This window comes from Lissotriton helveticus, chromosome 3_2 (genome assembly GCF_964261635.1).
Source record: "Lissotriton helveticus chromosome 3_2, aLisHel1.1, whole genome shotgun sequence".
NCBI lineage: Eukaryota > Metazoa > Chordata > Amphibia > Caudata > Salamandridae > Lissotriton > Lissotriton helveticus.
Genome location: NC_136062.1, coordinates 154,527,672 through 154,542,655, shown reverse-complemented (window position 1 = coordinate 154,542,655; position 14,984 = coordinate 154,527,672). Strand labels below are relative to the sequence as shown.

The following is a 14,984-nucleotide window of genomic DNA, read 5'->3' as shown; positions in this document are numbered from 1 at the left end:
AAACAGGGCAAAATACCTAAAATCTTGTTTAGTTATTTAAGTTGTGGTAGTGATACTGACATTAAGTCATTGGGCAAAATACAAGATGAGAACATTGCTACTTGAAATGTATTAATACAGCCTTCCTCTAAATCCACTGTCCACTTGGCATTTGGAGGCTGATCAGCTGCCTGGACAGAGTCAGAATTAACAAGGCAGATTTGTTACCGTTTAGACACTTTCAGTCGACATATTCAGTTAATAGCATATTTATTATGTCCAGGGCGTGCCTCTACCGCTTCACAAACACACTCTTTTGCACAGTTCATAACAACTGATCCAACATCTACTACTGACCTACATCTTTGCTCCAAGGGGAGACCTCGTTTCACAGGAAATTCCGAGAAACAGTCAAGATTTTTAGAGCCTGCCCAGTAATTCTGAATAAAGCTAATTCTACCCTGCAAAAAGTATGTATAATTAAATTAATTCTTAGAATTATACTTCTCGGCATCTACAGGTCATGACCTTCTACACACATAAAAGCTATAAAAAATACTTTGTAATTATTGATTCCAGCCTAAAAATAGAGAAAGAAAGAGATAAATGGAAATAAATATATTTGTGCATCATCTTGCAGGTGGTTAAGACGGAACATTTATGCACTCCCTCTAATGGGTAATGCCCAAATTTTCTCTGGAAATGAAGCCTTGCCAGGAAATTTTCAGGAAAAATGGAACTGCCTACCTTGAAAGCAGACTTGAACTGAGACTGAGCAGCAATATGTCTGCTGAGGAAACAAACCTTTAGTGAAAACGAACGTTGCAGTGTTGCACATTTAGTTCTGAAACAGCAAGCTGCTTCCAGTACCAGGGCAATTACTACTTTGTGCTGCTTTCCACATCCTGTAACTAGACAGTACTTGGATCACCTTGGCTAAGAGTCTTGTTAGATTCGCCAAGGTTTTTTTCCACTAGGTTTAATAAATGAATGTCCTTCCCCAAATGAAATCCAATGCAGCAAGACGAAGCGATTAGAGGCAATGGTCCCACCAGATCACTGCATAATTGTAGCAAAAGAAAGGGGTCGGTTTAATAAATGTGCTAGAAATGTGACAAAAGAAGTTTCATTTCAAAGGGTATACTATACTACAGAGTCAGCTTATGGCATATTGTGTATAAATTCAAACTGCTTATCGCACATTTTACTTTCTTGATGATAATTGAATGAGTAACCGACATGCAATACATTAAAATTAAGAGATCGCATCTGTGTGTACCAGACAAACAGCAGTAAGAGGATAAAGAGGGTACATTAAATGAAAGGAAAACACCCCAGAAGTTACCTGTTCTTTTGCACAGTAGCCACAAATCATTCTGGTGGCCAGCTCCATCTCATGGTTCTGAGCTGCATTGTGACAGATATCGCAAGGGTAGGTCTTACCACAGCAAGGAAATCTACAACAAATGTATAAGATGGACTGAGAAAATGCATATAAATCAGAGAAAGGTAATAATTTCACAATATCCCTTTGTTGCACATCCAGATTCCTTTACCTTAGATTTGTGCAAGACAGCAGTTACCCTTGCTTCAGCCTGTAAGACCCTCATACTAAGTTCTGATGTGTGCACTTACTGGTAGGTATATTAAGGACATCCACCAAATTTCTGTGTGCCAACCTCATACTCCCCCACCCCCTTTTAGAGTTGATATAACTGCAGGTTCTCTGCCAGCAGTGCTCCAGCTGGCTCTGCCAGTGGAAACCCTTAAACTAGAGACCATTCCACCAGTGGGCTGCCAGGTTTGCCCTGCCAGGCAGTCCTAGGCAGTGAATACAAACAAGAGATATTTATCCCCACCCGTAAGTTACTTTAGCAGTGCGATGAACGTCAACTGATTATCATGAGGGGAGAGCATGGGTGAACGTCCGGTACTCTCACCAGTGGCTTCCCCTCATGTGACCACCTAGGGGACTGACACAGAATCTCTCCATTTCAGCCCCCGCCACAACCCCAGACCATCAGTAACAAAAGCACACTGTTCACAAATCCCACGGGGCAGCAGCACAAGGAGCAGGTATCTCTGCTTTTTGTCGGTGACACCGCTCTCTGAGCAGGCACCCACAAATTTGAGGAAGGCATCACTGGAAATGGGAGAATCTTCCCTTTCCAATGAGGCCTCTCACATCCCTGATTGTGGACTTGGGATTGCACCATGGTCCATAAGCATAGATCCCACTCGACAGCTAGGAGGCCTTTCGTTTTTTTGTTTTTGGGAGTGGGGGGCACAGCAGGTGTGTAACTAGACCCAAACCTCTGGACGGGGGGGCTATCACTTAAAAAAGTAAGGCGTTGGAGAGTTATCTTCAGAGGTGCATAAAAATTACTTGTGGGGGTCCAGTCACTCTTCTGGTGCCATACCATGATGCGTGGTGTTATTTTTCTCAAAGATATACATTCAATAATTAATTTTTAAGTTCACTGGCAAATATTGCTGGTCTCCGCATAAGAAGGCTTAATAATATTTATAGTGGGTTCAGGTTCTCCCTCAAGGAATTGTAACATGATACAAATTGTTGTGTGACACATTCAGCTATTAGCCCTAACAAGTTGTGAAATTTTGGTCATACTCCACTGAGCCATCGAAGGATCAAAGGTTTGTCAGGAAGGGTACTTCGTCATGTTTGCGACAGACTATCTTGCTGCCAAACTCTAAATCAGGCCCTTAGTACATGAATCAACTTTCTTACAGTCAAGGGAAAGAACACCTCTGTTCCGGGGTTTGTAACACACAGATTGTTGAATTTTCATCATTCTAAATATTAACCCTGAGTTTTAGCTGCCACCAAATACTCTTTTTCTTTGATATGCTTAGCCCTTCTAGGCACTTCCAAGATCTGAAATGAAGCCTGCATTTGGAAAAATGTTGACTGTACAGGCACTCAGGAAACACAGAAACTAAGCATGAACTGTGATTATCCAAGGGGCAACCACAACACAGAATCAATGTCAAAACAAGTAATTTACACCAAATATTGCTTATGCTCAGCTTCAATTTAGATCAGTGGAAATTTTACAGATGGCATAATAGGAGTACTTCAGTGGAATTCTTGTGTGAAGTTAGGTGGACTCATGCATTCTCTGCAGGCATATATGTTTGCCACAATGGTAAAAAATTCAAATTCCAACAGGTCCGACCAGCCTTTTATTCTTCTGAGGTCAGTAACATGAATACCAGTGAGGTGGGTAACTACTAGTATCCGTTATTCTCATTTTATTTTATGAGGTGTAGGAGTCATGGCATAAGAATAGGAAAATGATCAGTACCAGCCTAACAGAAGGAAGAATGATAAATGCATGGAACTGGCTATTGTCAAGAGTGATGGAGTTAAGTCTCATCAGAAAAAGAATCTGAAACGGTTCTGGACAACCAGGAGTATTTACAGTGTAACGAAAAGAGTGAGTTGCATGTGTACTAATTGCAGTTGTTTTGCATCAGCAGGGAAGTGAGGGGAACAGATAAAGGCGGCTATCCTCACACCAACCTAATTTAATTTCAAACGAAGAGAAATTGCTCTTCATAACATAACACAAGAAATGCCATATATATTAAATACCTGCTTCTGACATTTTCCATTTCAAGAAGTACCATTCCTGTTGGTTGAACCCATGGAAATGCCTAACCTTGGTCATCTTTTATTATCATCCTATCCAGTAACTAGTTATCATTTACTTCTCTATTGTCATCTCATTGTCTCTCATCCTCCCCTCTCTGCTCATTCTTTCATATGGTCGTTTCCATTGCTTCTCCCTTTCTCTATGTACATTCTCTTTCCATCTCTTCTCTTTATATTCTCATGTTTTTGTATATTTTGCTTCCATATCTGGCTATGCCCCTATCTCCTTTTCCTTTATCCTCCTCCTGTTCTTGTCCACAATTTCTACCATTTATTTGATTATTCAGAGGCGTTGATGTGCTCTCAAAATATGCATGACCCCTGTGACATGCAGCATGCCTTCAACAGATACAATGCATTTAGAAGATGGCGCAGACTGAACATTGTCAAATGTTACCAAGTACTGAAAGTTCAAAACCCCGGACATCTGGTCTTGCAACGTATGATTGGGGACTGTTGTGGTGATATTCACAGAGTTTGAAGGCTCATGTTGTTTGTCCCTCACATATGTAAAGGTTCACGTAGAAGAGATCCTTCAGCTTTTGCTTTAAACATCACTCAGTTGCGCTTCTCTGAACAATCCAGTATTGATCTGGGACAGCTGGGTTTCAGTTCCACCTTGGCTGGGTTTCGTAAGTAAAGTTATTCAAGGTTTCCAGTATAATTCTGTTTGTCATACTACTACTAGACCTTTTCAGGCTCGATCAGCAATATTGCAGCTGCACTGTTCCCTTCTCAGATGTGTGATTTGTGAGCAGCTGCACTCTCACGATCACTCTCACGATCTTCATCATCTTAAATGTTCAAAAAGCATACCTGCACCCCTGCTCACTGCATGTGTATGGTTTGTCACAGCATCACCACTCTCACCTCTGGTTCTCCAGCATAATTGCCATTGCTTTGTATCCAGGCATGAATTTTGATTAACTAAAACCCGACATGTTCATAGTGCAATAACACTTTTAAAAATCTTTTCTAGAAATCTTACAATAAGACCCTTTTGGTATGGTATCCTGCACAAAGGATCACTCTCTGCAGTTGTTACTTCGGTGTTTTTTTGGCCATGGATAAGACCAGTTGTCACATCCACATACTAGCATAATATGCTCAAGTAAGTCTTCACGGAGGATAATCATTGGGCTCCTTTGCACTACAACTTCGGCAAAATATGTGAGTGCATTACGGTGGGTGCCATATTTGCAGGTTTGTATCTTTGAAGCCATGAGTCACAGTTGGACTTTCACAGTGATGGAGGGTGCCTAGAGTACTGGGGCAGGAAGGCAGATGTGTGCAGTCCTCAATGAAAGCAGAGCTTGAGGCAGGGACTTGAAGTTGAAACCATGCAATGGATTTAGATACAGTTACAGACTCACCATGGCCGTACCTGCCCGGGAGATAGACGTGAGGGCGTTGTGAAAGCTCCAGAAGGCAAAGAGGGACAGACTTGGGTTTCCCTACAGCGCCCTGAGTGATGCAGACAGATGTAGATGTTTTCCCTGTATAGTACTTTAGTGACATTGTGTTCTGCAGCGGCACAGACTTCACAACTACAACATCTTCCACAGGTCATCATGCAGCTAGACTGTTCAGCTCTTTCCAAACAGACTTCTCTGTACGATACTGTCGATTAACCCCCTTTAACAAGAGAAAGCGTTCTTGAAAGTCTTCCAACATGATTCTTATACCATACTCAGCCTGGCAGAAGGGCGGCAGTCGGGGAGAGACTAACCCTGAATCACAGCTCCTCAAGTGTATATATTCTTTTACACATATCCTAATCATGTGTACATACATTTTTAAGGGACATTTGCAAAACGTTTGATATGGGGCTGACCCCATCCCCCCCACCACTGAAGAATACAGGCAAAAAGGACTGCACCGTTAGTAGTAATCATGCTGTCACTACCATAAATCCACCACATCCTGGACAGTGAGTGTTTTCTCAACTTTAAAGCAATTCTCTGGGGTCTAAATCTATGCAACATGGAGGTGCAACAGCGATCTTGATGGATTGTTGGACTCACTGAAGGAATAAACTACAACAGTAAAACCATCAAAGGCAGGACAGCACACTATTGAGAGCCTTGCAAGGGACTTTTTGTTCCAACATTGACTTTCTGTCTTCAGCGACTTTAACAAATCAAGAATATTTATCAATAATCATCTCACACAAAGATTGGGATGTAGCATCTTCTGTTCCAGAGTGGGCTCCAGAGGCTCATGTACAAGTGGTGTATGTTGCATATAAAAGTTTCTTGTGTCACAATATTTCCAACCCTGGGTGGATCTCATAAACCTATATATTTATTTATTTGAAGTTTTACAAAGCGTGAACGTGACACGTTAGGGTATCATAGCGCTTTACAGGGATAACAAGTTACGTACAGATTAGGCACAGGTAAAACACAAGGATGTGGATTAGGAATAGACTACATTAGGCCAAAAACCTGAGTTCTATACAATAATCTGTACAGTACCATAATCAGCAGAGCGACATGTCAGCGATAAAAAGGGAAAACCAGCAGTTTTATAAAAGGGGAGATATGATAGCAAAGGTAGAGAGAACCAACAGAACATTGTAGGAGTGAGAATTGTTACACGGGAAGGGTCAAGCAGTACAGGAAATTATGCATAGAAACAAAAGCCATGACAAAAGGCGGTATGCATGACAAATGAGAGTTATTGAAGGACGAATCAATAACTAGTGTACTAAACAACGAATCTTCAACAACAACCTTTACCCGAACCACGACTTCATTAACCACTACTGTACATAAACCACGAATTAATAAACCAAAGGTAAGTGTCAATAATTAAATAATAAATCTTAAAAGCATGTATAATTATATTAAAATTTTAAACAGGTTTTTGATGTATTAGTCTTTATTATAATTTAATGTATTAGGCCAGTAGATGGCACTGTTGGTTTGTTATTCAAAGATACGATCTTGAAGTGTGAAAAATGCGACTGGTTGACACATTTGAAATGGTGACAATATGGAGAATGGACATTTTTTAAATGTTTAAATTAAGTCAGATCATTTTACAAATGAAAAAATGTTAACCAATCCGTTTTGAGAAAATATATATTTTTGTAAAGAACTTGCTATTTTACTATAGTTTAAATTAGTGCATTTGGAAAAATGTAAATTTAATTTAGTTAGCATTCTAGTCAAAATCGGATTTTTTTTATGTTTTATTGGTATTTAGCATAGATTAGTGTCAATTTGTAAGTTTGTCCAGATTTGTAAAAAACGATTTTAAAGAATGATAATTTAAAGATTAAATACATTAAAAAGTATTATTAAAAAGACATGTTTATTAAAATTTCATCTTTGTAACGTGATTTAAAGAAGCATTTAACAGAATGCAGTCTTAGATTCAGGTAATATGGAAATTGATACTTTCCGTGGTTTAGTAAGTAGTTGTAAAGAACACAGTGGTTTGGCTTAGGTAGTGGTTTAGCCTTCGTGGTTAAGGCATTCGTTGTTAAAAGGGTAGTGCTTTAGTCATACATCCATTGGAGGAATTTGCTCATTAGGAAGTTTTAAACTTCCTTTTTGACGATTGACAGAAACGGTATTCTTATGATGGAGGATGGTAGCAAATTCCAGAATCTTGGTGCAGCCCCAGAGAATGCTCGGTTATATCTTTTTCCTTACGGAAGCGATGTGGATGGAGCACATGGTCTCTGGTTGACCAGGAGTTTCTGAATCCCCCAGATAACACGATTTTCTGGGCGAGACATACCAGGGAGTTTGTGCACAATGCTTTGTGCGTGATGCAGGCCAGCTTAAGCTGAATTCTGGCTTCAAAAGGAAGCCAGTTCAAGGCCTTCACATGTGGTGAAATGTAGTAAAACAATTTTTAGCCAGATAAGAGTCTAGCTGCTGCGTTGAGGCAAGCTGTTAGAGGGGCAGTGGATGTCTTTGATAGGCCAAATAGGGTAGAGCAGCCGTATTCAATTCTGCAGATAACTAACGCCTGAACTGCGGTTTTTAGGTCCACAGTTTCAAGGAAGGGTTTTCGTTTTCTCAAGTAGCTGAGGTGAAACCTGGCAGACGTGAGTCCCAGGCTCTCCACACCACTGGAGTCAAGCTATCCAGGCTGATGAAGGCTGATAGCCAGAAACCGGTCCTTGGATGCTTGATTCCGGTCTGGGAAAGACATGGCTTGGTAGTTCGGACTGGACTGTTCCCATGAGGCACAGGGTCAGAGCTGATTTGCATATAGCCAGTGTCTAACCCAGGGTGGTGTGGAGTGCAAAAAAACGATGGATTTAGGCCCAGATCCTTGTACTGGGGTGAATGTATGACAATGTTCTACATTCTGTCCATCAACTGTGTTTTTTGCAATTTCACCTCGAGTGGGCTGGGGATGCTCAGACGTGAGTCCCAGGCTCTCCACACCACTGGAGTCAAGCTATCCAGGCTGATGAAGGCTGATAGCCAGAAACCAGTCCTTGGATGCTTGATTCCGGTCTGGGAAAGACATGGCTTGGTAGTTTGGACTGGACTGTTCCCATGAGGCACAGGGTCAGAGCTGATTTGCATATAGCCAGTGTCTAACCCAGGATGGTGTGGAGTGCAAAAAAACGATGGATTTAGGCCCAGATCCTTGTACTGGGGTGAATGTATGACATTGTTCTACATTCTGTCCATCAACTGTGTTTTTTGCAATTTCACCCCGAGTGGGCTGGGGATGCTCAGACGTGAGTCCCAGGCTCTCCACACCACTGGAGTCAAGCTATCCAGGCTGATAGCCAGAAACCGGTCCTTGGATGCTTGATTCCGGTCTGGGAAAGACATGGCTTGATAGTTCGGACTGGACTGTTCCCATGAGGCACAGGGTCAGAGCTGATTTGCATATAGCCAGTGTCTAACCCAGGGTGGTGTGGAGTGCAAAAAAACGATGGATTTAGGCCCAGATCCTTGTACTGGGGTGAATGTATGACATTGTTCTACATTCTGTCCATCAACTGTGTTTTTTGCACCTGGCAGTTTTGGCCATTGAGTTGATGTGTTCACACATATTCAGGTTGCTGTCCAAGGTTATACAGAGAGTTAGCAGAATCCACTATGGTCGGTGTGCAGTTAAGTGCCGTGATCGAGTTCATCTACTCCAGGATGTCATTGGAGTTTTTAGGAGGGGGGGGGGGGGAGATGAGAAGGAACTCCGTTTTATGGGCATTCAGTTTGAGCTGGTTGTTGGCGAGCCATTGAACAGTCAGTTTCAGGGTGTCATTCAGATGGGTAATCTCCTTTAGAGAAGAGATTTTGATGTAGATGTGAGTATCATCGGTGTACATGTGGAAGGAGATGTTGGCTGAGCAAAGCATTTCAGCTAATGTTTCAAGGTAGAGATTCAAGAGGGTAGGGGACAGAGTAGAGCCTTCAGGGACACCGATTGATATAGGGGAAGGAGCAGATAGGTTGCTGTTGACTAAGAATCTCTGGGTACGGTTCTGGAGGAAGGAACCAAACCATTTGATGACGGTACCTCCTAGAACCATCCAGTGTTCGAGACATTCAAGAAGTTTCTCGTGGTTGACTGTGTCGAATGCAGAGGAAAGATCCAGAAGGATCAAGAGATAGGTTTTGCCTTGGTCAAGGGCTTGGAGAGCATCATCTACAATGTGAAGAATAGTAGTTTCAGTGCTTGGAATTAGTCAAGCAAGTTGAAATTAGCGATATATTTGCTTAGTTGTAGTTGGACACATTTCTCCAGCACTTTTGCAAGAAAAGGAATATTGGAAATTGGTCTGAAGCTGTCTGGAATTGCAGGATTCAGAGTGGGTGTTTTTAGGCTGTGGATGACTTGCCCGGTTTTCAGGGAGTCAGGTATGGACCCTTAAAGAAGGAAAACGTTGATAAATGTAGTCCAAATGGGAACAATGAGTAGGGAGGTCGCTCCAAGCAGTTGGCGGGCAGAGGGTCGTTAAAGTGGGCATAAGGATTTAAGGGGATAGTATTTTTGAGATGGAATGGTCATCACATAGTTCGAAGTTGGACCAGTGAGCTTGATTTTTGGGCGTTGACTGGTGAGGGGGGGGAGAGAGGAAAGATGGGTCCCGGTAAGAGGAGGAGGGAAGTTTGAGGTGACATTGAGTTCATTACCTAGAGAGTTGGTTTTGGTTGTAAAGAAGTAGGAGAACTCATCACAGGTTATTAGGGATTTTGTAGTTTCTTTGGATGACTTAGCTAGTTTGTTTGATTGAAGATTGACTATTTCAAAGAGTTTGCGGGGTCTGGTCTTGTCGTTTTCCAGTTCTGATCTGAAGAACTCTTTTTTGGATATGAGGATGTTCTTGTTGTAAGTATTTCAGGCCTGACAAAGAAGTTTAAGTTGGGAGGCTGAGGGGTGCTGTCTCCAGTTTCTTTCTGTAAGTCTGAGAGCTCTCCTTCCGCTATTGAGGGGTGCGCTGAACCGGGGGGTCGGGGGGGAGTAGGTCGTTCTCGCAGCGAGCAGTCAGCTTCTCGAGGTCAAGGTACTTAGCGTCTGTGAGCCAGCGTTTCGGTTTCACCAGTTGCCCAGGTCTTTTCATGCAGTAGTCAGGTATTAGGAAGGTGATGGCATGGTGGTCTGACCAGTCGTATGGATCTATTGAATTCAGCCTGACCGACGATGCCTTAGCGATGATCCAATCCAAAGTGCGCCTTTCGAGTGGGTTGGAAGGGTGCAGGCCTGGGTGAGTGATTGGTGAGCAAGGAAGACTTTGGCAGCTTTAACCTGGGAGCCACTGAGAACATTCCAATGCAGATTAAAGGCACTGAGAAAAATGTCATTGGAGTGGGGGGGAGACCTTAGCAGTAATGATTTCCATGAGGAGATCCATAAATGTGTCATTCTTGCCTGGGGGGTGGTAGAAGATGTGCAAATTGCATAACTGAGTAGTGTTTTTACAAATGGAGAGAGCAAGATAGTTGCAGGAGTCCGTGCGGTCTGTATGGAATTCTGTGACAAGGATGTTTGAGCGGTAGATGCATGCAATGCCCCCCCCCCCTTTTTATTTGTCTATCAAGCCTAATGATGTTATAATTTGGCGGGACCAGTAAATCAAGGTAAGGAGATGAAGATTCATTGAGCCAAGACTCGGTTAGGATAGCTACATCAGTTTTATGGCTTAGGATGAGGGTGGCGATGTCAGAGGTGTGTCTCGCAGCTGAATGGCAGTTAAGAAGGAGGCCAGAGAGTGGAGCATCTGGACAAATGTTAGAAGAAGGGGAGGATAGGGGTACTTGTGTTAAGTGGTTGCTGTTTACTCCTCTATTGTGGAGAGATGATGATCTATTGGTGTTGACTGAGACAGAGGGAATCAGGTAATTAACTTTCTTGTCAGGAGGACGGGAACGCCGGGGGAGGTCATGCAGGATGAGAGGAGGGATAGGGTTTCCTCCTACAAGAGGTAGTTGGGATGTTTGCGAGGGCGAAGGTGTCTGCTGGCCTGTGGCATGGGTTGGAGGGTGGGTATGGTGAGCAGGGGAAGGACTGAATTAAGGGAGGGCTTGAGGTTGGCAATAGAGTGTTCAGTGAGGAGAAGGAAGTTTTACAAATCTAACAAGGATTTCTGGATTTTCTGAACTATGATGGATGCTCTGATGTTCAGAGTTTCAAAGTCCAAAGGTGCAGGTTGTACTTGCGGACTGGGGACCTGAGGGTCAGGACAGGGTTTGGCTGCGTGAGGTCAGGCAGGGGAGCATGACCCCCCCCCCCCTTACAGTAGAAAGTAGATGTAGCCGGCAAAACCGAGAGCCCAACAATGAAAGCTTTCTCTGAGGTATTGCCATAGCTTGTGGGATGCGTAGGTCTGATCATGCACAGAACTGAGAGAGGTAGATCAGGCACACCAGAGGTCAAAAAGGATCCCCACAATATAGTAGTGGATAAGGTTCAGTATTTAAGTTAGTTCACGTGATGTTGGTTATAGGTGCAGGCACACCGTATGCACAGAGGGAGGTTCAGTATTTAAGTTAGTTCACGTGATGTTGGTTGAAGGTGCAGGCACACCGTATGTACAGTGGGAGGTTCAGTATTTAAGTTAGTTCACGTGATGTTGGTTGAAGGTGATATATGAATGGGATAGCTTGATCACTTGTTTTAAAAGCAACTGTCTTAGTGCACCATATAAGAATGGTGCCTGTTAAATTGCATTGGGTCATTCCCTTTCTTAGCCAAGGTTACCTGCTCAAAAAAGCACAACAGTAACAGATCACCCCTTAGTCACCAGAACAAATAATAATGGTAATCCTAGTAGGGGAAATTTAGGCAAACATGGTTCTGTTTCCCACATCTTTCTGCTTCATGCCAGTTTAAGCATAGCCACACATTTACTACTGCATGTTTGGAGGAATCCTCCAAATAACTTCCAATGGAAACCACAATACTAAACACACACTCTACCAGCCATGCATTCTAAACTTACATGAACACCCCAAAAATAACTTTGAGGAATCCTTAGAGGTAGAATAGTTGTATATAAATGCTTCAGTGTAACATAGTACTCTACACAGCCATTGCCAAAGCAAATTCTGTAGCTATGGTTATTATCTAGTTACCACAATATGGTGTTGCATAAAGAAACTAGTAGGAAGGCCACTTCGTTACCTATCCAGCACATAAGAACTGAATCTAAGCAAATGTAGATTTATTCTAATGAGCATACAATCGGGCAAACTAAGGTAGATTCATTTTACCCTAAGAACACATTTCGAGACTGAACATCTGCATCCAATTGTTCTACACAACTTTACCCATTCATTGATGCCATTCACTTAATACAAAGTTTCTAGTCATAGAAAGGTATAGTGCAAACATTTTTGAAGCCACAGGCAAACGTTTTTGTGGTTGTTGATTCCTCAAAAGGGGTATTTTGCAACTTCCTTGCTGCAGTACAGGACTGTTTGATCCTTATTCCTGGTAGTGCAGAAAGACAGTATTATACCACTTAAGGTGCATTTGAATAAACATATAATGTATATTCACAACAAATAACACAACATCATGGATTATTTATGAAAATTTATGATTTGTTTAGCTCCATGTCTTTAAAATAAAAAAGCCCCTTAAAATGTGTTTCAGTGCTGTTTAAAGTTCTTTGTCTCAAAATTGTAACTTGTAGCCATTGCAGCACTAGCTTTCATTAACACCTTTTTGATGTAGCAAATATGTTATATTGTAAAATGCAATTATATAGCACTTACTAGTGTTGATGAGCCATTTAGCTGAATTGCCCAGTACTGACCCGAGTTTATGCCTTTAGTTATCAAGTGTGCAGTCATGTTGGAAAGATGAGTGTTTACTATTCCAAACTAAGTCCAGTTGCAAATTTTATTCTAGAAATGGCCAGTTTCCGAGTCCTGCGACCAGCTGTTTATTTGCTTTTTCACTCTTGTTCTAGGAAAAATGTTAGTTCATTTGTTAACTTTATAGGACTTTAGTTTGGATGCTTGTATGGAAAACAGGATTGTAATTCCTAAGCTAAACTTGTTGATAAACTAGCTGCAGTTCGATAAATGCAAACATCAGTAGTATTTAAATGAGCTTACGCACAGTCTTATTTTCATTTGAACTCTTGTTTATCCATTTAAGTTTTCCAGTTCCTCCATTTTTTCTTTTCTCCTATTCAGAACCATGCCTTCAGTGAGAGGATTTTTAGCGATTCTAAAGTGAGGGGACATTAGATCTTTCCTGGCAGTCTAGCTGGCCGTTCACACTGGTTTTTGCTATTCACTCTGGAACCTAGGGCTCGTGAGCTCCATGATATCTCAAATGGGATCACATTTGCATGTATGGTGCTGAGTAAGAACATAAAGAAATTACCGTAGGTGTCAAATCTGCTCCACTCGTGGAGTTTACTGATTTTTGGCAACTCCGCGCTCTGGAGCGGAGTTTTTTGGGTTCGCGTGCTCGCATTGCATTTTCCCGCGCGTATGTGCGACTTACCAGGATGCCTGGGTTCACCGACAAGATTTCCCAACCGCTAGCGAGCGCTACGAGATTTGGTAGCTGGCCGCATGGTCCCGCGAGAGTGTGCGATCGCAAACACGTCATTTGGGAGCGCCATCAGACTCCCGAACACACAGATTGTGCAATCTGGAGAAGAATCTCACTAGAGCAGCATCAAAACCTTCTCGAAATGATGATTTGGATTTAGAAAAACCCCTCAGATTGACATTTGGCTGTACTTTATTGAGCAAGGATTCCTTTTTCTTTTTTTTTTGAAGAGGAAGGAGGTGCCCCAGCATCTCCAACTTCCTCTCCCTGTCCAGAAGGCTTCTCCCAGTGCTTTGTCCATCTCCTGTTCACTTTTCATTTGGACTTGGAGCTGGAAAGATCACTCTTTGTGTCTGCTGCATCATATAGCACTGGATTTGAGGACTTTTGGATTTAAAATTTCACAAGTTGGAAAATTGGTGTTTGTTTGATTGGGCCATTGCACCTACATTTTTTGTACTTTTCATTGTTTCTTTTAAATGTATTATGGTGGGTGTACTATAGTTTCAGTAGGGGCCTAGTTGTTTCTTTGTATGTCATTTTTCTTCTAGTTTTCTTTTATAAAAGAAACATGTTGCAAAGTTCACTATATTTTCGCCAACTTTTGAAATCAATTTGCAATATTTATTTAATGCACTAGCCCAGTAGTCTGCCAATAGGTGTTTAAGTCAGTAGGCCCAGAGCTACACAAGGGTTCATGAAACAACTGTTTCTGTGATGTCTGTTGAATTTAAACATCATTTAGGGCATGTATAACATTGGATTGAAATGCAAAATGTTTTTTTTTGTATGTCACCTTTTTTTAATGTGTGTTAAATAAATACCTTTGTTCAATGTGTGTGATTGTAACTTGCAAACCTTTTTTATCCCTGTGGATTTTCGTTTTTGGCATTGTTGTATTAAAGCTGTGTTGTTTAACATGCCTCCTTTGTCTGGTCAGTGTGTGTGTGTGTTTGTAATAGTGGGCCAGCATTTGCCTTGGCTGAGCCTCCCGGTGTAAAGCCTGTGTCCATATAGGCCTACTTGAGTTCATTGTTTTCCAGGCCTCCTGCTTGTTGGTGTTGTGAGTGACCATGTGGCTGGTGGCCATTTTGTGGTGGTGCTAGTGCTATTGCCATAGACCTGCATGTCTCCTTTCCTTTGTTCATCTTTGCTTATTGCTTCTTGTTGTGGCCTGCCTGGCCATGTGGCTGAAGGCCATTTTGTTAAGGCAGCCAGTGTGCTTTTGCCATAGGCCTGCATTGTCTGTCTTTCCTTTCTTGTTGTTGTGGCCTGCCTGGCCATGTGGCTGGTGGCCATTTTGTGAAGGCAACCAGTGTGCATCTGCCATAGGACC

The 14,984-nt window shown here is 42.1% G+C and overlaps 1 protein-coding gene across 1 annotated transcript in view; it reads right to left on the bottom strand.

Moving 5' to 3' along the window:
* The window catches only part of LOC144826522 (uncharacterized), a 592,534-nt gene that overhangs the window by 44,973 nt on the left and 532,577 nt on the right, over positions 1-14,984 (bottom strand). The window contains exon 11 of the mRNA XM_078684945.1: positions 1,325-1,436. Coding sequence (XP_078541071.1) covers positions 1,325-1,436 — 112 coding nt within the window. The remainder of the gene's footprint in view (positions 1-1,324; positions 1,437-14,984) is intronic.